General features: G+C 40.5%; 1 protein-coding gene across 1 annotated transcript; it reads right to left on the bottom strand.

Moving 5' to 3' along the window:
* Positions 1-10,468: 10,468 nt before the first annotated feature.
* Positions 10,469-23,013, bottom strand: LOC143297841 (growth arrest-specific protein 2-like). The gene is made up of 7 exons (XM_076610360.1): positions 22,918-23,013; positions 19,974-20,220; positions 18,522-18,701; positions 17,205-17,346; positions 16,474-16,700; positions 14,834-14,929; positions 10,469-13,356 (listed from the first exon to the last, which is right to left on the bottom strand). Exons 2-7 carry the CDS (start codon positions 20,160-20,162, stop codon positions 13,183-13,185), a joined length of 1,008 nt encoding a protein of 335 aa, XP_076466475.1. The 5' UTR covers positions 20,163-20,220; positions 22,918-23,013; the 3' UTR covers positions 10,469-13,182.
* Between the last annotated feature and the right edge of the window lie 867 nt (positions 23,014-23,880).

Raw genomic sequence — 23,880 nt, 5'->3', positions numbered from 1 at the left:
GGAGGAGAGAGGCGTGTATATATTGACAATCTGTACATGTTTGTTGTTTATAATTGATATGTGTCACATAATCACATGTTTTTCAATAAATGAGAGTGTGTGTGTGAGGGTGGGGGAGTGCACGTGGGTGAGGTGAGAAGCGGTTGAGAGAGAGAGAGAGAGGGGTGGGGAGTGTGTGTGTGTGGAGGGGGGGGGGGGAGAATTTATTTTAGTATATGCCAATGTTCCTCATGATGGGATACAAACACATGGTTGTAATTTCTACAAAAACAACTACTGAGTAATACGAGGTCATGTCATCAATAAACAAACATAGCAGTACAGTGTGTTTCAGTTGAAACATCAGAGTTGGTGGCAGTCTGCTAGATTAACAAACTGCGTATGGCCTGTTCGTTCCTTGAAGATAATGGGTAACGCTTATCTAAGCTGACTGGGGAATTGATACTATTTAGGCAGTTAAAAACTTTGCTCTCAAACCATGCAAGATAGGACAACTTAGGACGAAAATTAATGGATTTCATTTTCTTTCTCCTTACTGCAGACTTATGTGTTCCACACACACACACACACACACAGAGAGAGAGAGAGAGAGAGAGAGAGAGAGAGAGAGAGCCTGAGAGAGAGGGAGAGGGGTGGTAGGAAGTTTAAATGACTAGACCATGTCAGTCAAGTCGCCAATGAACACGTTCAACATGCGAAAACGAGCGCACGCGCATGCGCGCGCACGTACGCACACACACACGCGCGCGCGCACACACACACACGCACACATTTATCTAATGGATACAAATCGATCCTGCTCAAAGGAGCTCTTTGTAAACACCTACCACCCCTCTCCCTCTCTCTCAGTCTCTGTGGAAGAATAAATGCGCTCCCCCCCCCCCCCCCCCCACCTCCCCAACCCCTTTCCACCCCTCTCTCTCTCTTTGTGTGTGTGAATCAGTGTATGTGTGTGTGCGCGCGCGCGCGCGCGCACGCGCACACGCGTGTTCGTATCAAAGAGCGTGCTTGTGTTGGTGTATATGTGTGTGGATTCCGGAAAGAGCGCGGAACAACCGACATGGTGTTTGCTGCAAGGCAGCTGCAAGAGAAATGTCAGGAGCAAAATGCTGATCTGTTCTCCACCTATGTCGACCTCACTAAGGCCTTCGACACCGTGAGTAGAGAGGGACTGTGGAAGATCATGGCCAAGTACGGATGCCCTCGGAAATTTATTTCCTTGGTCAGCCAATTCCATGAAGGCATGCAGGCTCGAGTCCAGGACAATGGCGAAACATCTGCTCCTTTTGCTGTCACAAATGGTGTCAAGCAAGGCTGCGTCCTTGCTCCAACGCTGTTCAGCCTCATGTTCTCTGCAATGCTTACTGATGCCTTCAGAGATGGCGATGTTGGAATCGGCCTAAAGTACCGAACAGATGGCAAGTTGTTTAACCTCAGAAGGCTTCAAGCAAAAACGAAGGTCATGACAGACATCATCAGAGACTTTTTGTTTGCTGATGATTGTGCCCTCAACGCTGGATCTGAAGCTGACATGCAACTCAGCGTCGACAAGTTTGCCACTGCCAGCAGGAACTTCGGCCTTACCATCAGCACAAGGAAAACTGAAGTTCTCCATCAGCCAGCCCCAGGGAAACCCTACGTTGAGCCCAACATCACAGTCAACGGTCAGAGACTCAGTGCGGTGGAGCGGTTCACATACCTTGGCAGCACACTGTCACGAAATGCAACCATCGACGATGAAGTGAACGTCAGGATTGCAAGAGCAAGCGCAACTTTTGGCAGACTCAGTGCAAATGTCTGGAACAGAAGAGGCATTAGTCTTGAGACCAAGCTAAAGGTCTACAGAGCAGTAGTTCTCCCCACACTACTGTACGCCTGCGAAACTTGGACAGTGTACCAACGACATGCCAAGAAGCTGAACCACTTCCACACAACATGCCTCAGGAAGCTACTGAACATCAAGTGGCAAGACAGGACCCCAGACACAGAGGTGCTCGCAAAAGCCACCCTTCCCAGCATCTTCACCATTCTGATGCAGTCCCAGCTTCGCTGGGCTGGACACGTGGCGCGCATGCCAGACCATCGGCTGCCCAAAAGGCTCTTCTATGGCGAGCTGCAACAAGGGAAGAGATCACACGGAGGTCAGAAGAAGCGCTTCAGAGATACTCTGAAAGTCTCTCTTAAAGCGTTTGATATCAACCCTGACTCCTGGGAGGAATCTGCAGTGGACCGTGACAAATGGCGCGCTGCTGTGCACAAAGGCGCCAAGTTGTGCGAGGCCAACAGGACTGCTGCAGCTGTTCAGAAGAGGCAGGCCAGAAAGTCACGGGCAAACAAGCTCCCTGACAATGATATGCCTGTCTTTGTCTGCCCCAACTGTCAGCGAACATTTCGTGCGCAGATTGGACTATTCAGCCATCTGCGCATTCACAGATAGATTCATGAGCATCCTCCCCCCAACCCCACCACCACCCTCCCCCCATCCCCCAGCTGGATAACAACGATGGTCATCATCGATATCGATGGACACACCACCATATGTATGTACTTATGTGTCAGTGAGTGTGTGTGTCAGTGTGTGTGTGTGTGTGAGTGTATGTGTGCACAGTGCAAGTCAGCCACGGTGTGTATGTCTGCCGGTGTTTGAGTGCTTGCATACGTGTGTCAGTCTGTGCGTGTGACGGAGTGTGTGGTGAATGCATGTGTGTGTGTGTGTGTGTGTGTTTCTGTGTGTCTATGTGTGTGTGTGCATATGTGTCTCAGTGTTATGTGTACGCTCGTGCCGAGCGCACACATGTTGAACGTGTTCATCAGTGGAGACTTGATTGACACCGTGAGAAGGGGGCCTTGGTTTGTACTAATTTACCGCGAACAGGATACAGGGTAAATTATAGTCTTTACCTCTCTTTGCCTCTCTCTGTCTCCGTCTGTCACCTCTCCCCCGCCCCTTCCCCCCTCCGGCACCGCGGGCCCACATGTACACTCTCAGTCCCCATACCACCCTCAGTAGGCTCACACATTCCCCTCCCTCCCGCACCCCTCCTCCACCTCCCACCACCTCCCACCACACCCGCTCCCCCTCCCGTAAGCTCAGTGGAGCTGAGGAAAAACAGGATGTTTGGTTCATGACGGCTTCCATGTTCGATCCTTGGTCCTGAAAAAAGACCTATTTCCAAGAAATGGCTGTTGTTGTTGTATAAAAGCGTTTCCCCCCTTTTATTCAATGAACTATTTAATTATTTCATCATTTATTTATTTATCTATTTGTTCATTTATATCTACCGAAGAGAGGTGGGGGGGGGGGGGGGCGATAGGATCAGGGGGTAAGGTGTGTAGAACGAAATGAAGTGAAGGAGGCTTTCCACACACACCAAAGGAAGAATTATAAGCTGAGAAAAACAGGATGTTTGGTTCACTTCTTTGTTCGATCCTTGGTCCTGAAAAAAGACCTTTTCCCCAGAAATTGTTGTTGTTGTTGTATAAAAGCGTTTCCCCCAGTTTATTCAATCAATTATTTAATAACTCATCATTTACTTATTTATCTATTTGTTCATTTATATCTACCGAAGAGAGGGGGGGGGGGGGGGGGGACGATAGGATCAGGGGGTAAGGTGTGTAGAACGAAATGAAGTGGAGGAGGCTTTCCACACAAAGAATAACGTCAGCAAAGCGATTTGGGAAAATGCGAAAGTGACTTGTATTCTTTTAGAGGTTGGAGGATCATATGTTCCATGGGAAAATTCGGTATTTCAGAACCATGAGTCGACGCAACTGTGACATGGCTAACGCGCGCGCGCGCGCGCGTATGCGTGTGTGTGTGTGCTGAATGTAGCAGTCTTCAATTTCTAGTCGACGTAATTCTGACTAGACTTTCCTCTCTTTCTCTCTCTGTGAAGTGTTCCTTTCAAAGCGGTGCGTGCTTGTGTTTGTGTATATGTGTGTACTTGTGTGTCAGCGAGTGTGTGTGTGTGTGGGGGGGGGGGAGGAAGGGTGTGTGCGTGCATGCATGTCAGTGCGTATGTATGTGTCTGAGGGTTTGAGTGGCAGTCTGTGCGTGTGACTGAGTGTGTGGTAAATGCACGTGTGTCAGTATGCGTGTGTCAGTGTGTGTGTGTGCTATTTCGACAGGAACAGAATGGCGGTTTCCTAATTAAGATCAGAATGCCTTCATTCTGGAAGCGGCAGCACTTTACATGGCGACTGAAGACGGCCGGATGTTTTTATGTATTACTTTTTTTTTTCAAAGACGCTGCACACTGGGTCCATATGCGTAGGGTTTCGCTATTGTACATTTGTTTGAGTAACTTCATTCAGATAAGTCATTAAACAGCTGAAGTTAGCGAGATGGGATGTAGTAGTGGAGAAAGCATGAGTACCATCACAACTAAATGGAACTGTTCAAAACAAGGTGATAAATGATTTCAACATTGACACTACAGGCTGCATGGACACCCCTTCTCATTCCTTTTGTCTTCCCCTTCCACTCCAACATGCCACACACACACACACACACACACACATATATATATATATATGCGTACACACATACATACAGTTATATACACACACGCACACACACACACACAGACAAACACAGATGCACTGACACACGCATGCATGCACACACACACTCACTCACCCTCACAAACTCACACACACACACACACACACACACACACATATACTGATAGAAATGTACATCTCTATTGGAAAGCAAGCAATTCATACTTCAACATTCTTCACAAAAAAATGGAAACGAAATGAAAAAACTCAAAAAAGCAAACCAGAACCAAAAAAACATTCTTCCAGGTATTTCAATACGATCAAACTGTGGTTTTGTATGTGTGTGTGTGAGTGTTGGTGTGTGTATGTGTGTTTGTAATGGTGTATGTGTGTGGGCGTGCGTGCCTGTGTGTGTGTGTGTGTATGTATGAGTGTGTGTGTGGGTGCACGCGCATGCGTGCACGCATGTGTGTTACATGCATGCATCCATATGTGTTTGGGTTAATGTTTGTTATTTTTGTTTTGAATGTTTGTTTGTTTTTTTAATCACAGATTAACATTTCTCTGAACAGAGTGAACCAAAAAACATGACCAAAAATGTGCCCAAGTCAGCACTGACCTTTTTTTTTTTTTTTAAGCAAAAAACCAACATATAAATCAAAATTAATGAAATAAAATTTCTTACTTTCAATCATTAAATGAGGCAATCCATTCACTGTTGTTGGGTTTTTTTTCTTTTGTTGTTGTTGTTTTGTCTTTCTTGTTGTTTTTCAAACTTAACATTTCATTTGAATACAAAAAAATAAAAATAAATAAATAAAAAATCACATGTTTGCAAACGACCATGCTGAAAGGTACCCTCTTTAAAAAAAACAAAACAAAAAAAACCAACATAAAATCTAAATCAACAACTCAAACAAAGGGAACACTGCATACTGTGTAGATTTCCTTTTTTTTCTTTTCTTCATCTTTTTTTTTTCTTCACAAAATGAATTCAAGGGTATAGTATTCTTATCTCTTGTGGACTCTCAGCTCTGGAACTGCAGCAGATGAAACTGGGTGAGGCTGTATATGGAAGACTTGGCATGAGCGGCCAGCGGGTTATATCATGCCACTGAACTGAGGGCATATGATGGGGCAGCAAACATTTAAGAGATTATAAATGAAATGTAGATTTCTTACCACTTTATCAGCAAGCAGTTCAAATGGAACATTTTGACAAATTGTGCATCGTTTTTGGACTTTTTCCAAACACACACACACACACACACACACACACACACACACACACACACACACACACACCCATCAACACAAAATTATGGCAATTAGCCTAATATGCATGTAGAACCGTTTAAAAACATGAAGAAGAGATCACATTCAGCTTTCATGTCAAAAATGACTGTTCTAAAAAATAAGGATAATAGAAATGCAAGTGAAAAGTTTTCAATACAAGTAGTCAAAAATCAAAACCAAGTAGTACATAATACTCAAACAGCTAAATTCTTTTTGAGACATATGTCTGTATGTATGTATAAAGACACTCAAGACTTCAAAATGTACTGAACTGGACGGAAAGATATGTACACACATACAAAATAACGCAACAAAAAAAAACTGTTTGGGACCCCACATAACCGAGGACGGATAATTGTAATCTCAAACAAAAAGTGGCTGCAGGTGTTCTGAACAGAAGTAGGTCTGATTCACCTATTCCCCATTCACCAACTCGTTGATGGTGTGGCCATCCTCAGACAGTGGCCTCTTCAATGTTTGACTCTCTGTCCTGTCCTGCCTGCCTGCCTTTCCCCTTTTGCCTATTCTCTCTCTCTCTCTCTCTCTCTCTCTCTCTCTCTCTCTCTCTCAAACACACACAGGCACGAACAAATGCATGCAGTCACTATTTACTTTAAGTAATAGAAAAAAAATATATATATGTATACACATAAATGTGTGTGTGTGTGTGTGCGTGCATGCGTGCGTGCGGGCGTGTGTGTGTGAACGTTTCCTGTTGTTTATAATAGAAGAGCAACTCAACTGATTTTGAGTACAGACAAAACTGAAATAGGCAAATCGCCAATGTAATAGGCAAATCAAGTTTCAGTGAATCAAGATGACACCCTGGACAATAACTTGTTGTTTAGCACCTGTGTCGGTTTTGCTGATGAAAATGTGGTGTTGAGAACGATTCCTGGTTGTTTGATGCAGACAATGTAAAAGATGTCAGGATTCACTGAAGGAAACAACATAAAAGGAAGCCACATAAAAGCAAGCATGCATGAAACAATGCTTATAAGTCCTGAAGAGGTTGTGGCAAGACAGCGCTAAAACCTGGTAAACTTGACAAGTCAACCGTTGGCCATAAGAATAATCATTCAGTACTTACGGGGGCTCATAGGCTGAGCAAGACAACAAACCTGGCCAAGATGTCTTCATTTGGCCAACGGAACAACCTGACAGGCCTAGTATGCATCAGTTTGACATGACACAGAGCATGACAAAAAAACAGAAGATTTAAATTGAGATGCAAGCATCAAAAACGAACTGTGGAGAAACTCCAAATGGCATGTGGACGGTTAACAAATCAACTACGGTTGTAAAAACAAACACTGAACACCCTGTGCAGTTGGATCACAACCTCATAAAGATGTAATCAATCAATTTCTCAAAACTGTATGCAGTGTTTGCAGCTTAACCACAGTGCCAAAGGTTTAAATGAGCTGCTCAAAATTGTACATTAAGTTATACAAAAAGACACAGGCTTGTAAAACACATACAATCACACATACACACACACTCACACACACTCTCTCTCTCTCACACACACACACACACACTCTCTATCTCTCTCTCCCAATCAAAGAACTTGAAAGAGAACCACTTGAAATATCAGGCGAGTAAAACAAAGCAAGAACACGCAATTCATTGAATAAAAAAACAGCCAACCACATTTCACAGTAAAACTAATTTCAACCCAAAACACAAAAGAAAAAAAACGAAAAAAAAAAAAAAACCACCACTTACAAGCAGTATACCAACAACACTCACACGGTGTGGCCGTGTATGGGGGAATCTAAATGAGCGGCGTGGGAGTAATGCCACTGAAACGGTGCAGATGATGGGGCAGCAAAAAAACAAAACAAAAAAAACAAAAAAACCAACACTCACAACCCGTGTGCTAGATACTAGGCCACTGGAAAATTCACACCCCTATGAAGCACGCATACTATTGATAAAAACAAAACTCAACAGAAAAGAACAAGGAGTAAAATCCAAACAATGCAAAGAACCAGGCAACAGAAGTATTCACACGACCACATTCTATCTATCATGTCTGTAGCTCAGCAGACCATGTAGGGCCATATCAGGACTGGAAGAACTGAAATAAAATATTTGATCACTGTAATACACTGATCCCACAGAACCTGAAAAAAAAAAAGAAAAAAAAAAAAAAGGAAAATAAAGTCAGGCATGAAAGAAGTATCAGTATCAGTATCAGTAGCTCAAGGAGGGGTCACTACGTTCGGTCAAATCCATATACGCTACACCACATCTGCCAAACAGATGCCTGACCAGCAGCGTAACCCAACACGCCTAGTCAGGCCTTGAGAAAAATTAAATAAATAAAATATAATAAATAAATAAATAAATATAAAAAATAAATCAATAATTTTTTTTTTTTTTTAATAAATAAAATAAAATAAAATAAAATAATAATAATGAAATAATGAATAACACTTTTCTATGTTGCAGTGAACAAGCAAAGTAAATTTCAATTCATTTCAGTTTGGCTCGGACCAAAGCTGACCGCACATGACCACATCAGGGCCGAAAACCTTTGAAACCCATCCATCAAAATAAGCCATTCTGCCACATTTCTCACCATATGGTGAATCAAAAAAGAAAGACATCACTGGTGTCCAGCACAGCAAAAATCCACAAAAAATGTACGCCCAACTTAAATTCTCCAGTGCGCAACTCCCCTTTCCAAGGCACCATAAAAATGCTTCACTATCAAGTCCTGAGAGGTTGTTTTTTTTTTGTGTGTGTGTGTGTGTTTTTTAAACCTCTACAAGAGTTCTAGAACATATACAGGTGAATAGTCTATTATAGCAGAAAATGAAAAATGTAGAATTGAAAAAAAAAAAAAATGAAATAGAGAGAAAAATAAAATTTATAGCCTGCTCACACAAGTTGGTGGTTTTAATCTTATATACTGATTAAGGGAAGAAAAAAAAAAAAACAAAAAAAAACCCAAATATAAAGGAAAAGAAAAAGAGGCAATTTACAAAAAACAAAACAACAACAACAACAACAACAACAAAAAACCAAAAAAACATTCACAAAACAGTTGAAGGCAGTGATACAAAAAATATATCTAGAATCAGTTACTTACAAGTCACCCTGATGCTTAGCGGAACTATCGGTTATCCAACTGAAAGACCCTGTTCTTCCAAAGTGGCCACTGGCAAAATAGCCCAAGAGTTGCCAAAACACACAGCACGGCACACAAAAGGTCCAATGAAAGCACACCCCAACTGACGTTACTGTGTGAACTGAAGGACCAACACAAGAGGTTTTGACATACGACACTGTCGCTAAGAGTCCAGCCAGAGATATTTCAGGACTGCTCAGCTGGATTAAAAAAAAAAAAAAAAAAAAGTCAACAGTATCATACTAAAAACCTGTCACATCTGGAAAAAAAAAATCTGCTAAGGAGCACATAAATATGACATATTATATTAACTATTAACTTAAGCTCCTTGAGGCAAATAAGCTGGTTTAAATTCAGGATGTCAGCCTTTCCACTTAATCTATCATCCTATATAACAAAAAATAATGAAAAAAGAATTTAAAAAAACAACAAAAAAACTTCAAAGCCACACAAGAAAATGTATAGAAAAGGCCATAATCATAGAGAAATAACACTGCAGAAGGGACAGCTAGTGCTCATCCCACTGTTTACAATATCTACCTAATCACCAGAGCAAAACAGCAGTACATCATAGACTGCCATGAACGGAAAAGAGAGGAAAAAAAAGTGTCCACGCATGCTGTAAAAAACAAAAGATGAATGGACTGGGAAGGCAGACAATGAAACAATCGAAAAGGAAGAAAATAGACTGAAACAAAGACAGCAATAGAGAAGAGGACATTTCTGCTGGTTTACACAGTCTCCGTGGACTGTGTTCCACCAAAGTCAAACTGAAGGTGCAGAGAAGCAGAGCAAATGAAAGGCAGAATTACAGTCTGAGGGATAGAGTGGCCACATTTCTTCACCCCACCTCAACCCTCTCTCTAAATTATAGGCATTGGCTGGAAGTTCATTAATGAAAATACATAAATGAATAATCCCAGACATGAACAGTAGCTGACTTGAAACCACTTTAAGAAAGTCTGGCATGAATGCTTAACAAAACTGAAATAAAAGTAAACTGTAAACTACTTGATGTACTGAGATTTCAAAAGGCCCATTATAAATATGACATATTAATTCACTTTCAGGAACAATAGAACATGTTTCCAATATCAATCACTAAAGAAATAAAACTACTGCAAGTTGAACTCAAGATTCAAATTCAAAGAAATATCTGTTCCTTCTTTCACATCAAACAGTAGTGGAATACTTCAGCACAATCAACCAAAACATAAGAACAGAGAAACTCCCTGTATCAACGAGAAAATAACAGCACTCACCCTTTGCCACAAAGATCATATATGAACAGGGTTCCCCAATCACAGAGGTCTTGGAAATCATGGACAGGAGTCTGAAATACACTTCAGAGATGCTGAACTCAGGAGTGTTTTTCTTTTTCCATCGTCTGCATTCAAATGTTACACAGCATTGCATCATGCAATGCACAAGTGAATGATTGCAATCAGAGTATACAACAGATGAAGAAGCCTCTATGACAAAAAAAAAAAAAAAAGCTCCTCACCTCAACAGCTTCCATATACAAATAGTTCTCCCTTGCTGTTGCTGTTTGTACACAACACAGGCAAGACAACCGACAGACAGAACAGAATCACACACATACAGACCATAGAAATGAGAAAGCAGGGTCACATCTTTCTCACTAGAAAATGTTGTTTTTGTGTTCAGTCTTTCAGATATTAAACACTGAGTCAGTAAGGCTTCATGTTGTGATTCACATGCTTTTTCCAACAATAAAGCACACAGCAAAGAAACTCAAGACCGGAAATGTATGCTTGACATATTTATTTCAAGTTGTTTTTCTTTTTTTCAAACCAAAACTTGCAATAGAAACAGCAACAAAACAATATACTTCGTTAAGAAGTCTTTAAAAAATAATTTTGAAAGGAACCAGAAACACAAAACGTAAGTATCTTTAAAAACACTAAGACCAAAAGACCAAAAGCAAAACACCCTAGCAAATATTCTTGCCTAAAAACACTCAGTCAAGTCTGTGAACAGGCAAATACAAACATCACAACTCCACATCCAGATGCTTTTATAGAGACATCGGGACATTCAAAGAACTGGTTTCACAACCCAAAAAATCATTGAAAATGGCAACAACATATCACATTTGTTTCAAGTATCTGTATTCAGAAACCAAACAACAAAGAAACTTTTGCTTTATTCACAACTGGTGTTCTCCATCATGTCATTTCACCCCCAAAAGAAAAAAACATGGACGGAACAAACTGGGGACTGTACCTGTCCCCGTGTGCTGTCACCAAGACAAAGGTGTGTACACTGAGGTAGTCCGTGTCTCATCATCCTCTCTCCATCATTTCTGTTCCACTCCTAAACAATACAGCTCCCAGGCTGCCACTTCCAGTCCACTGTACCCTGATTCATTGTATGGAAGCCTTGCTCTCTGAAAGCAGCCCACTAAAAGCTGCCAAGTGTGGTTTACCCTGACGCTGGATCTACAGAGCTTAATGACTTGTTGGCCAACGTCTTAAGCTGCAGTTGTTCAGTGCTTTGGTCTTGGTTCAGTGAAGGTTGCGTTGTTTGATGGGGTGACTCCTGACATAATTCTGTTAATGCCCAACACAAGTGGTCCACTAAAATCTGCACAAGTCTAGTCTTGTTGCCCTGACAGTGGACAATTCAATTTTCTGTTAAAGTGTATCGAGGATGTAAATGCCATCTCCACACTTCACAGAAGGCTTAACCCATTCTGTGCCTGTTGGCCGTCAGCTTCCCCAGTGCCACAAAGATTTCCACTGATGTTTCACATCTGCTCTGATTTTTCCTTCATTCCACTTTGGTTCAATGAACACAAAAAGACTGAACAGTTAGCTCGATGTGTCTGCAGTGTAAAATACTATGTAAATGAGCATATTCAGGAGGGTCTTCTGATTATGATTTGTTAACAATTCTACGCGGAAGGCACATGAAAGGGGGTTAAAAAGAAACTGGAAACAAACAGAGATAGTGGTCTCAGTCAGAGGACTTACACAATTTTGCAAGCTGTGCAAATGATTTTGGACAGGCACAACAATGGAGATGGAACTCTCTTGTTCGATGATTCGTTAGAACACGAAGGAGATCACAACAACAAAAACGAAACTGGCAACAACACTGGATGTTTGTTCAGTCAAGCTATTGAAGCAGAAAGCATTTCTAAGTGAGTGACAGTAACTGACAGGATGAGGGGCAGAGTGCCTGCATGTGGAAGGGGAAAGAGAGAGATGAGAGATGTCAGTTTCCTAGGCAGAGGGTGTGGAAGGGGGTGTGGCTGTCAGTGAACTGTTACTTTCACTGAACACTTGATGGAAAATGGACAGCAGTCTGATTTTACAAGAAACCCCGGGTTGAAATGCAAAGGATAGGAAACACATGGTTTTTTGGGTTGGTGTTTTTTTTTACACTCTCAGATGATAGACTTGTTTGTAGAGGAGGCAAACCGGTATCTACAGCCTGAAAAGTTCTCTGAAGAAAAAACCCAGATTCAGATTCCTCATACATTTTCCTTCACAAAAAGATTACTTTCTTTTCTGTACTTCTTCTTGTTTTTGAACCAGGATTTTTTTTTATCCCTAAATCCTCAAAATTCCCTAGCAAAGGCACAACACTTTTCTCCAGCAATAAGCCATTACAAACAAACAAAAAGTTCTTTCAAACAGCTTGTACAGGTGACCAGATCCTGTGTGAGCCAGCCATTCCTCAAGATTTGTGACTCAGCACCACATCCACATCAGAAAAAAAAAAACAGCCAAAAAAAGCTACCCACAACTTATTTATTTGCATAACTGGATTTCTGATTCTCCACATTTTGCAACACAGGCCAAGGACACAAAAGGGTTCTCTATCACAACTTCTACAGCCGTGTGCTGTTGTGTTGATATTATTTGAATAAAAAGGAAAGGATCAACATCTGGTCAAAATGACCACCATAGCGGCAAGAAGAAAGAGGACAGATCCAGTGTGTAGCTGCAGTTAAGTACTGCCACTGTAGAGATACTGTCAAAAGTGCGTTGAACAAAACTCTCACCTGGGCGTTGTCAGTCACATTCAAGACAACTTGTACCCGGATCATATCACGAAAGATTTCAGATAACTCATACCTGCACCATGTCACGACACAGTTCAGGTGACTCACACCTGGACCTTGTCACAACACAGTTCACATCCAGACCCTGACGTGACACAGTTCAGAACAATCTCCTACCTGGATCTCTCTGTCACGACAAGAGTTACAAGAGTTACGATGACGACTTGTATCTGGACTTGATGACCAGGTACTTGTCACCGTCCTTGTCCGGACTGGCAGAGTGGCGGTACTCATAGACCTGCACAGGGTCATGGTGCAGCAGGTAGTGCTCAAGGGTGTTCCAGCCTCCCCCAACACGGACCATCAGGTGCTTGCCATGCAGCAGCTGCCCAGGAGACAAAACCAGCAGTGTTCACTTCACTTCACAGACACCCACACAAAAGAAAGGAGACAAAAACCAGCAGCATTCACTCTGCTTCACAGACACAAAAAAAAGGAGACAAAACCAGCAATGTTTGGTTTGCCTTAAGGACACACACACACACACACACACATGAAGACAAAACCAGCAATGTTCACATTGCTTCACGGATGCAAAAATAGCAAAGGAGACAAAACCAGCAGTGTTCACTCTGCTTTATGGGCTCAAACAAGCACACAAAACCAGCAGTGTTCACTTCGCTTCATAGACACACACGCACACACACAAAAGCAGACAAAACCAGCAGTGTTCACTTTGCTTCATGGACACACAAAAAAGAGACAAAACCAGTATGCTTGACATTGCTTCATGGATGCAAAAAAAAAAAAAAAAAGGTGACAAAACCAGCAATGCTCACTTTGCTTCATGGATGCAAACAACAAGTAAACCAAAACCAGCAATGCTCACTTCCCTTCACAGACACAAACAACAAGGAGAAAAAAAGGGCGGAAAAAAGGAAGGAAGAAAGATAGCATGAATAAATGAAAGACAGAAAGAAGGAAGAAATTGGATCTACAAAGACTCTGCGCATGTTTGAAAGAAAATCAAATGAAAGACAGACCGATCAAGTACCTGAACTGGCCAACACAAATCAACTGGACATGGCACTGAATTAGCAATTTCAAGGAGACTGTTGCAAACAGGTCCTTCTGTTAGTATTACGTAAACTTCTGATATAATTTGATTGCACACAAAACACAAAATAAGTTAAGGACATAGCCAGTCTCCTTGTCAACAGCCCCTTTCAACTTCGAAAATTATTGATATTTTTCATATTCACAATTGCATAATATCATGCTTTGATATTTATGTAAAAAGCAGAGAATCATTTATAGACTTCCTCTGATAAAGTAAATGCTTTTAGAGCTTTATTCACACATGAACAGCTAACCCAATCAAATGCTTTTTCAAAATCTATAGACATATTTTATGTGTGAAATTCTTTTTGCCTTCGTATTGGATATCATTATGATTATAGATTGTTATTAAACTATATCTAATACATCTGCATATAATCCAGATTAAGATATAGTACATGCTTTTAGCGATACCATTGGTATCTGTCTTATACTCTTTACTTCTTGTGATTAAATTCTGGCTGAAAACAAACGGTATAATGGAATCTGCAAATCATACTTTGCTTGCCAAAGTTTTTCTAAGCGTATACATGTGTGTGTGGGAGGTGTGAGGGTGTGTGTGTGTGGGGGGTGGGGGGGTTGTTTGTGAGTGCATATATATGTGTATGTGTGTGTGTGCATGTGTGAGTGAGTGAGTGAGTGAAAGAGTGAATACACAATTGAGTTCACAAGATGAGAAGTTTAAGTCTCATGTGAGAAGTGCCAGCTGTGTGTCTGGGAAGGGGAAAGAATGCAGTACTCACTCTAATGAAAACACGCTTGCCAAAGATGTTGTAGACCCCTTCGCTGATCCTCTTCACGTGGTCCTGACATTTGCATTTGATGGCCATGCGTCTGACCTGAGCAGTCAACAAAACCACAGTACAAGACTTTAGTTTATCATGTGCTAATGAAATAAGGAAACTTTCCTAGTAAGCCCGCAAAAACATAAAATACAAGCACAAAGACATACCTGCACAGCTCCCCCACACCCCTATCCCTGCAAGTACAAATATACGCACAGCACATTTACTAACACACTTGCATGTGCGCGCACACACACACACACACACACACACACACACATTTCAAGTGATGAATCAATCATATCATATCAATCATCATATTCATTCATATCATGATCCATCATAACTGTCGCAGTCAAAGCATTTACTCACGCACACTTACATCCAATCCTGTTTTCTCTACGACACATACAAACTGAAAACTTACAACACACACCACAATTCACCCTCCACACTGCACAGAGGCATGCACAGATGCACAGTATTTCTAAACTGAGTTTAGAACTGTAAGTAAAAAAAACATTCTCATGAAATGTTAAAATGACAGATAACTTGCCAGCATGCAGATCTGATTTGCTCACTTTCTTGCATGCCAAGTTCATCAATTTCAAATGTCTGATAGTCTGCAAAGCACTTTATTCCCCCATAAAAGGTGGGGGTGTGTTTTTTTTTAATAACAAAAGCACAACATGCTCTGACTTTCTCTGAACATTAAAGAGCAATCTGCACACGATACCCTGAACAACTGGCATCGGTCACCTCACCCACAAGCCTTCAAACAGATTATGATAGTCAGTCGTGTCCGACTATGACCATCAGAACAGCAGAGGAGGCAACTGCTGTTCCGACTATTTGGGCTAGAATTTGATTATAGTGGAGAGTGTCTTGCCCAAGTACATCCCCACTCTCTCGGCCAAGAGGGTTGTAGGATAGTCGGCGTTTGGATGGTTCCCAAAGGCCAACTAGCCCACAAGGCTGCAGCACGAAGAGCCAGTGCAATTTTGCCTCCTTGTTTGAGAGTCATAGTCCTTCACAAAAGACTAAGCTGTAAATGGTTTCCCATTGACTGGAGAAATCATTGATAATACAGCTCTCACTTTGCTGTTGGCCCAAATGTAAACTTATGTCAATTTGTGATATAAGCTGAGTGTTGGGTCTAACAGATGCAAAACAGAGGAAAGGGGAATGTGGGAGTGGGAGATATGGGATGAATCATTCACCAACCATTATCATTTCAACAGTTGATTTTTCTTCCTCTTGCTACTACTGAAGTTGCTACAATGACAAGACTTCAACACTGACTCTTTCTTTTTTTCTTTTATAACATAAAACAGTGTAAGAATATGATTCCTATGAAGCCAAACCATTTTACTAAACAGTGTAATATTATAAGCCTATTATAAGTAGTTTCACAAATGCCATCTCATGAACGCATCCTCATAATATGCCATGTTTTGGCATGGAGTCTAAAGAAAAAAAATCAATGTGTTGAAACCAGCAATAATTTGTTTCCCAATTATTTTTCTGCATTTTTACAGGCAATAATAAAGTTGGTTTTTAGGGGGGTTGTTGGTCTTCCTCGGTATTTGTGTACTCACCTCTTTGTCCAGGTCAAAGATCTCTGGTGTCTTCACTGCCACAGCTTTTGCCTTCACCGGCCCCACTTGTTTAGGAGGGGGTGGTGGTGGAGGATCCATGCATTTAGCCTCCTTGTCTATCTCTCTCTCCATGCGAATGAGGTTGGGAGGCTCGATACCATATCTCCATGCCATGCGAGCCAGCTCTAGCACGCAGTTGACCACTGGCTTCTCCTGTCTGTGAGACACTGGTGGGCAGAAGAATTAAAAAAACAGTAACAGAGGTGATATTATACCTATAATTTTGTGGGTGAAAAGGTTGGACAGAGAGTAGTGGGGAGGAACGAAGGCTGAGGGTAGGACGGTTTGCATAGATCTGCTGAAAACGGGCAGGGAAATAGTTTTGCAACCCCTTCTCTCTCATATACATATGCATGCATGCATATGCACTCAACTGTGCACACACACACACACACACACACACACACACACACAAATTCAACACACAGTGTAAATAGATCAATTCATCTGTGCACAATTTAAACATTTAATCATCAGCATTTTTTTGCACATTTTTTGCATTCAGCATATATACATCCATATTTGTAAGGATGTATATAACATAGATAGATAGGCAGACAGATAGATAGATAGATACTTGAGGCCTCTTCCTTTATGAGATTTAAAGGGGTTCACTTTACCCTAGCCCAGGGCATTCGTACCAATGTATGGTACTACATCGAAACACTAACCTAAATCTTCTGAGTCAAACTTGGATTCATCCGTCATCCCATAAGCGTGGCACCACCCAAGAAAATTGGCCACATTATCACGGGCGAACCAGGTGCCAGACTTGGCTTTGTTGTTGCACTTCAATCTGTAGTCTGGCAATGCCTGTGGGAAAGATCAAAGATTTCAGAACTATCATTTCTTTCAGATACAGCCAGAACAACAACAAAAAAAACAAAAAGAAGAGCAAACACAAAAGTTCATGTTTACGAAAGGCGTAAATTATCGATGCATATCATCAGATACGATGGGCTATGAATTTGGTGGGAGCAGTTCTGGTCCAACATTTAAAGCACACATATCCATGATGATGCTTCCAGTGCTGCCTAGAGTCAAGTCTCATCTGCAATGTTGTAGTATTCAACGTTTCCTCCCTCCCCCTGCCCAGCTGTGCAGCCAAGTGTGCGTGCAAACATGTGTTGGTGAACAAAAACAGTGACTCGCTAATACTCATACTGACATCAAATTTGGTAGAATCCTCCTCATCATCTCTGTTGCAGTTCACAACCCACTCATGAACCCTCTGGGCTGTTTGTTGTTTGGCTGCGAAACACTGTGGGAATTTCTCCACTGCGATTTGCAGACAATTAATTTGCTAAATTTCAATGCAGAAGCAAACATGTGCCAATGTGGGACATGAACAAAAATCTGAGAGTGAGTTTATGTTACCAAACCGATTAAATCCAGGAAACAGCTGAATAAGACTACAAGTAAACAGTCAAATATGGATGGATCTATACTGCCTGCATACTCCAGAATGGGGAAGAATGAGTTAAACAAAACCCTAGTAATTGCCTGCAGCTGAACCTACAGCAACAGCAACATACTTTTTTTTTCTCTCTCTCATTTCAAATAAATATTTTTAAAAATGCACGTTCTAGCCCTGCTTTCCAAAGGCTGAACTGAAATTATATCAACTCATTTTTCAGCTTTTCACTTTTCATTGTATACATCTTTTATAACAATTATGTGTATTTTCACTTAGAATTCCTTTTGTTTAATCAAGTACACTTGAAAAAAAAAAAAGATATATAACGTGAAACAAAGAATGGAAAGCAACAGCCTGTGTCCCGTTCTTCACACATGAGACAAAAAAAAAAAATGTTACCAAGAACTGAAGAAGCAAAATATGTTTCTTAAAAGAAAAAGAAAAACAAACAAACATTCTCCTCTTTCCCCCACCTCCCCACTCCCCCACATATACGCTCTCAGTCTAAGCGTACAAAAACTGCGAACACATGACAAAACAAAAACAAACAAAAAAAACCACCACCACTTGCCTCTGTGAGTTTGCCTTGCGCCATCATCTCCTGTGCACGTTTCTCAATGAGTTTGGAGATGGTGCACAGCACAATGCCGGAATCTAACACCTCCATGAAGCTCTCTGCCGTGATGGCCACCCCAGTGAGGCGCATGATCCATTCAGCAAGGTCCTCCTTGACTGGCACCAGAGCAGAGTCCTGCCACAGTGGCATGAAGTCACTGATACGTTACCTCTCTCTTGTTTGCAAGTCTGGACTAATTTGCCCTGCATATCAATTTTTCTAACCATTTTGTTTTCCCCATATTGTTGTAAATTGTTAGCACTCTGGACCCCTGTGCTGAGGAGGCAGAGTGCGTTATATAATATACCCTTTATTATTATCATTATTGTCATCTAAGTACAATGGTGGTACAGGATTCCAATGTAGTTTCTTCTTCTTCTTCTTCTTCTTCTTCTGCGTTCGTGGGCTGCAACTCCCACGTTCACTTGTATATATATGCAAGTGGGCTTTTACGTGTATGACCTTTTTTATCCCGCCATGCAGGCAGCCATACTCCGCTTTCGGGGGTGTGCATGCTGGGTATGTTCTTGTTTCCATAACCCACTGAACGCTGACATGGATTACAGAATCTTTAACGTGCTTATTTGATCTTCTGTTTGCGTATACACACGAAGGGGGTTCAGGAACTAGCAGGTCTGCACATATGTTGACCTGGGAGATCGTAAAAATCTCCATGACCCTCAGATTGAAAGTCCATGCTTTAACCACTCAGCTATTGCGCCTGTCCGCTGTAGTTTCAATTCTTGTTTCCTCAAGTATGTGTCATTCTCAAGCATGAAGTATGTTACACTTATCCACCAAGAAGACATGGGGGTGGTCTTTGAGGAAGGTGATGGGGGTGTGGAGGTGGGGAGGTGGTAGGGCGGTGGGGGTCGGGGGGTGCAGAATACAAAAAATAATTTAACGGCAACTGCAATATGAATATATATCAATACCAGAGAAAGTTCTCAATGCTGGAACTAATGCATACATATTGTACTTTTCTTTCTTCTTTTTGTTTTTTTTGTGTTTTTTTGTTTTGTTTTTGTTTTTGTTTTTTTGTTTTTTCTTGCACCATGACTGAAAAACCTGCATTTCATACTGAAAGAAAAACATTTCGCAGTAGGACTGCCATGATGTCAATGCCATCTCACACATCTGTATTTCAGAGAATTTTTATGAGAAATGTGATCTTCCTACTATAACTTGAGTGTAAGTGACCATTTCACACATCTGCATCTCAGAGATTTTCAGAGAAATATGATTCTCCTCTTGTAACAATGTTAGTGCCATTTTACTCAGTTGAATTCTCTGACAGATATGATCCTACTTCTTCTTAGTGCCATTTTACACTACACCGGAATTTAAGAGATTCTGTGAGGAATACAGATCTTCTTCTTGTTACAATGTCAGTGCCATTTCACACACCTGAATTTCGGAGATTCTCTGAGAAATATGATCCTCTTCCTGTTCCCAAGGAGTGTCCCCTTCCCCGTAAATCTTACTCAGCCCGTTCACATCACCAGCAGCTTTCTGGTTCTGGGCTCCATGTGCAGGCTTCTTCTCCAGCAGATCCTTTGTGGGGATCCGGGGTTCGCCCACAGACACACTGGCCATGGTGCGCTCAGACCGTTCACCTTCTGCACCTGGGCCGCTTGCACTCCTCTTTCTCTTGCTTCTCAGACAATGGAACACATTGCACCATAGAAAAAACACACCTATTATTACCAGTTCTCTGATTTGAACAATGTTTATTTATCCCATAATGCATTGATTCATCCTTATTTATCTCTTGAATCATTCATTTATTCACTTACATACTGACTTACTCATGTTCCTTAGTTCTTTATTTATTCAATTTGTTTGTTTATTTGTTTGCTTGGTCATTTATTTGCTTATTCATTGATTCATTCAGTCACTGAAAGCTTTTATAAATGTGCTCATTCACCAAAAAAAGAAATATCAACTCAGAGACAATTAAACAAGTAAAAAAGATGTTTGCTCATTTATCTAAAGGTGAAAATACTCATCTCTTGAGGTTCACATGGTTCCAAAGCAATTAAATAGCTACTCTAACAGTGTAGTGAAAAGAAGAAGAAAAAGGAAGAACATTACTTACAAACTTAGTGGTTTAGCTGTTAAATGAAAAGAAAAAAAAGGAGAGAGAGAAACAGAAAGTCCTATATTCATCTGCTAATGCATATGGAGCTGAGGAATATCACTATTCTAGACCTATAGCACAGCCCAAAGCACAACCTGCAATTGTCCAGAAAGAAAAAAATATATATTGTCATGAAAAAAAATGAAGAGCTAATTAAGGGGAACAATTTGTCAGTGTGTGGAAGGGGATTACTTGGTGCCAGTGTGGATTGCTTGGTCATAGAAGCTATTAGAACTGAGCATTCTGTCCCAGAAAGTTCTATGAAAGAATATGCTCATTTCCTTGAAGACCAGCATGAGAACTGCATACAGATTTATGGGAGGTTGCGAACCCACAGGCTCCATGGGGTTGCCTCTTCACTTGAAAGTATTCCATTGCTACAATGCCACTGTAAATTTGGTCATCTATCAGAATAGATATGGTGTCATGCACATGTCTATGGTCTCACACGGATGGCAATATCAGAGCTCATGCAGCATCTTTACTAATCTGATGATGCCAGACACGCAGGTTTGAAGACTGAGAGTTAGAGCAATAAACTGGAGATTTAGGAATGGGAATTCTTTTTGATATCTCCTTGATCAGTTTGCTAGACCTGCTACGTGAAGACTTGCTAGTGCTTTAGTTCTCTTTGTGTATATACATACATTTGCAGGAAATGAAACATGGAGTGGAAGAAGAAGAATTTAGCAATCTTTTCTTCTTCTTTTTTTCTTTTTTTAAAATACTTTCTGCTCACTCCTAGTTTGATCTTCTTCCTTGAGCACCTGCCTTCAAATACTGAAAAATTTGGCAATGTTTCAACATAAGAGAAAAAACAAGAACATTTTATGGCAGAATGGACTGGGAAGAGTTCTATGCCTTGTTTCAGTGCACCTGGTGGATAAAGAGAAGAGATTTTTCTTATCTCCCATGTCAACATTTGTACAGAAGAAACTAACTGGTAATTGGTTATACTTTCCGTGGCACTAAGTCACTGACTGGTGGCTGGTATTTCTTTTTGATTTTGATCTGGTAAGTTGACACATATATATATACCCACTTCTGATATTCAACTGGTGAATATGGGATAGGTAGTGCAAACTGACTGCCAGAAATGGAGAATGTTGGTAATGGGATCAACTGTGCAGGGCCCCCACAACCAAATCTAGTTTCAGGATCAGTGACAGTGCAAAACTGTTGACTAGTTAATGGCTGCTGGAAGAGGAATTTTGTTGAATGTCACGTCACACATACTATAGTGATTGTAAAGGCTGGTACAAAGCTTTGGAATACTTCCTTCGTTCGTTCTTTAGTTTAACGTAAGTGATATTAGACGAGGGTAGGAAAAAAATCGAGTGGGTGGAGTGGGTGGGGGAGAGAATTACTGTGTATGCATGCGAGTAAGTGAAAGTGTGTGTGTGTGTGTGAGAGAGAGAGAGAGAGAGAGAGAGAGAGAGAGAGTTACATAAAGAAAATGACTGATTTAAGTTTTGTTAAAAAACAAAACAAAAAATAAATAAAAACAAAAGAAAAAGCATAACAATATAACATATTTCTAATGAAAAACTAACAACTGTGCATACTGCTGTTCTCCATGTACATAATTCATTATGTCTATATATTAAGTGATAAGTGCTTGTGCACTGATATATATATATATATATATATATATATATATATATATATATACATATATATATATATATATATAGAGAGAGAGAGAGAGAGAGAGAGAGAGAGAGAGAGAGATAAATAGGTATTACACACACACACACACACACACACACATATATATATATATATACATATATATATAATTGTATTTAAATATTATACATGCATACATACATACATACATACATATATATATATATATATATATATATATATATACATAACTGTATTCATATATTACACACACACACACACACACACACACACACACACATATATATATATATATATATATATATATATATATATACCTCTGTTGTGATGTTGATGGGTGGTAGTTAAAAACTGTACTAAAAACTGGTTTGAATACGCGTCTATTCTCATATACACGGTTTTTGCGTTATTTCTTTCTATCATAGTGATTCATACGACGAACACCACTTTGTTTGCGTCATTTAAAATAATTGTTGCGAATTAGCAGATGCATTCTTAATCTTGCCGGTAAAACGTCTGGGGTAACAAATCCTGGTCCGTTCCAGATCCATTAACACATACCTCTACATGACTGATAACCGATGTTGCAGAGTTATTACAATGGGAATGGGAGAAACTGCATGACATTTGACGCGTTTCCAGCCATGTTGCTTATCGGTCGGGACTGTAAACAACGGTTCTGCTGTGTTAAACCAAGTTCGATTGGATACTAGGTTTTCTTTCAGCCAATAAAAAATTGCTTGACATTTCCTTTTCTTCTTGTGACCGAATGTGAGGTCGTCGGAGTTTGAAAAAAGATTATCTTTACAAAGCGAACAGTGGGCATGTTTTTGTCCCACGATCGATGGATTTAAGTTTTTAGTGCAGCGCCGATTGTTGCTTGACAGGCCTAATCCGGAAAGGTAGTTACTCCCACAGTTTGTGCAAACCAAGTCTGATATAACTGGGTAAACTATTGACCAGTTCAAGAATCTTTAGACAATGGTAATATATGGTAATATAATTTGGTATCCCAGACTAATAAGACAGTCTAAAGCAGTTGAACAGGTGCAAAAGAGAGCAACTAAAATGATACCAGAGTTAAGAGATTTGGACTACCAAAACCGTTTGAGACAACTAAACTTGCATTCACAAAAATACAGAAGATATAGAGGAGACATGATACAAGTATTCAAGATAATTAATAAAATGGTTGACACTGACCCCTGCACCTTCTTTTCTACTAACAAACTCCATGTTACCAGAAGTTCAAATACTAACCTTTTCACAAAATTTTGCAGAACAAATATTTGTAAGTTTTCTTTTAGCTTTAGAGCAGTTAAAGGATGGAATGCACTGAAAAATTAAACCAAAACAGCAAAAACTATTGACCAGTTCAAGAATCTTCTAGACATGGACTCTAAATCATTAATAAAACCATTCGATTTTGATGAATGAACATTTAAAAAATTTCATAAGAATGTACGCAGCCCTAAACTATTCCTATATTAAGAAGGGGCGTTGAAAAGCCAAAAAGGCTATTAT

The sequence above is a fragment of the Babylonia areolata genome, chromosome 23 (genome assembly GCF_041734735.1).
Source record: "Babylonia areolata isolate BAREFJ2019XMU chromosome 23, ASM4173473v1, whole genome shotgun sequence".
NCBI lineage: Eukaryota > Metazoa > Mollusca > Gastropoda > Neogastropoda > Buccinidae > Babylonia > Babylonia areolata.
Note: the sequence above shows the minus strand (reverse complement) of the source record. Positions and strands in the feature narration are given on the sequence as shown.

Excerpts from the sequence above, each read along its gene's own strand:
- LOC143297841 (XM_076610360.1), bottom strand. The coding sequence starts at position 20,162 with ATGGCCAGTGTGTCTGTGGGCGAACCCCGGATCCCCACAAAGGATCTG. Across the intron at positions 17,347-18,521 it reads CGCAAGGCAAACTCACAGAG|GCATTGCCAGACTACAGATT; the intron begins GCAAGTGGTGGT and ends TCTTTCCCACAG. Across the intron at positions 16,701-17,204 it reads GTTTGACTCAGAAGATTTAG|TGTCTCACAGACAGGAGAAG; the intron begins GTTAGTGTTTCG and ends TCTGCCCACCAG.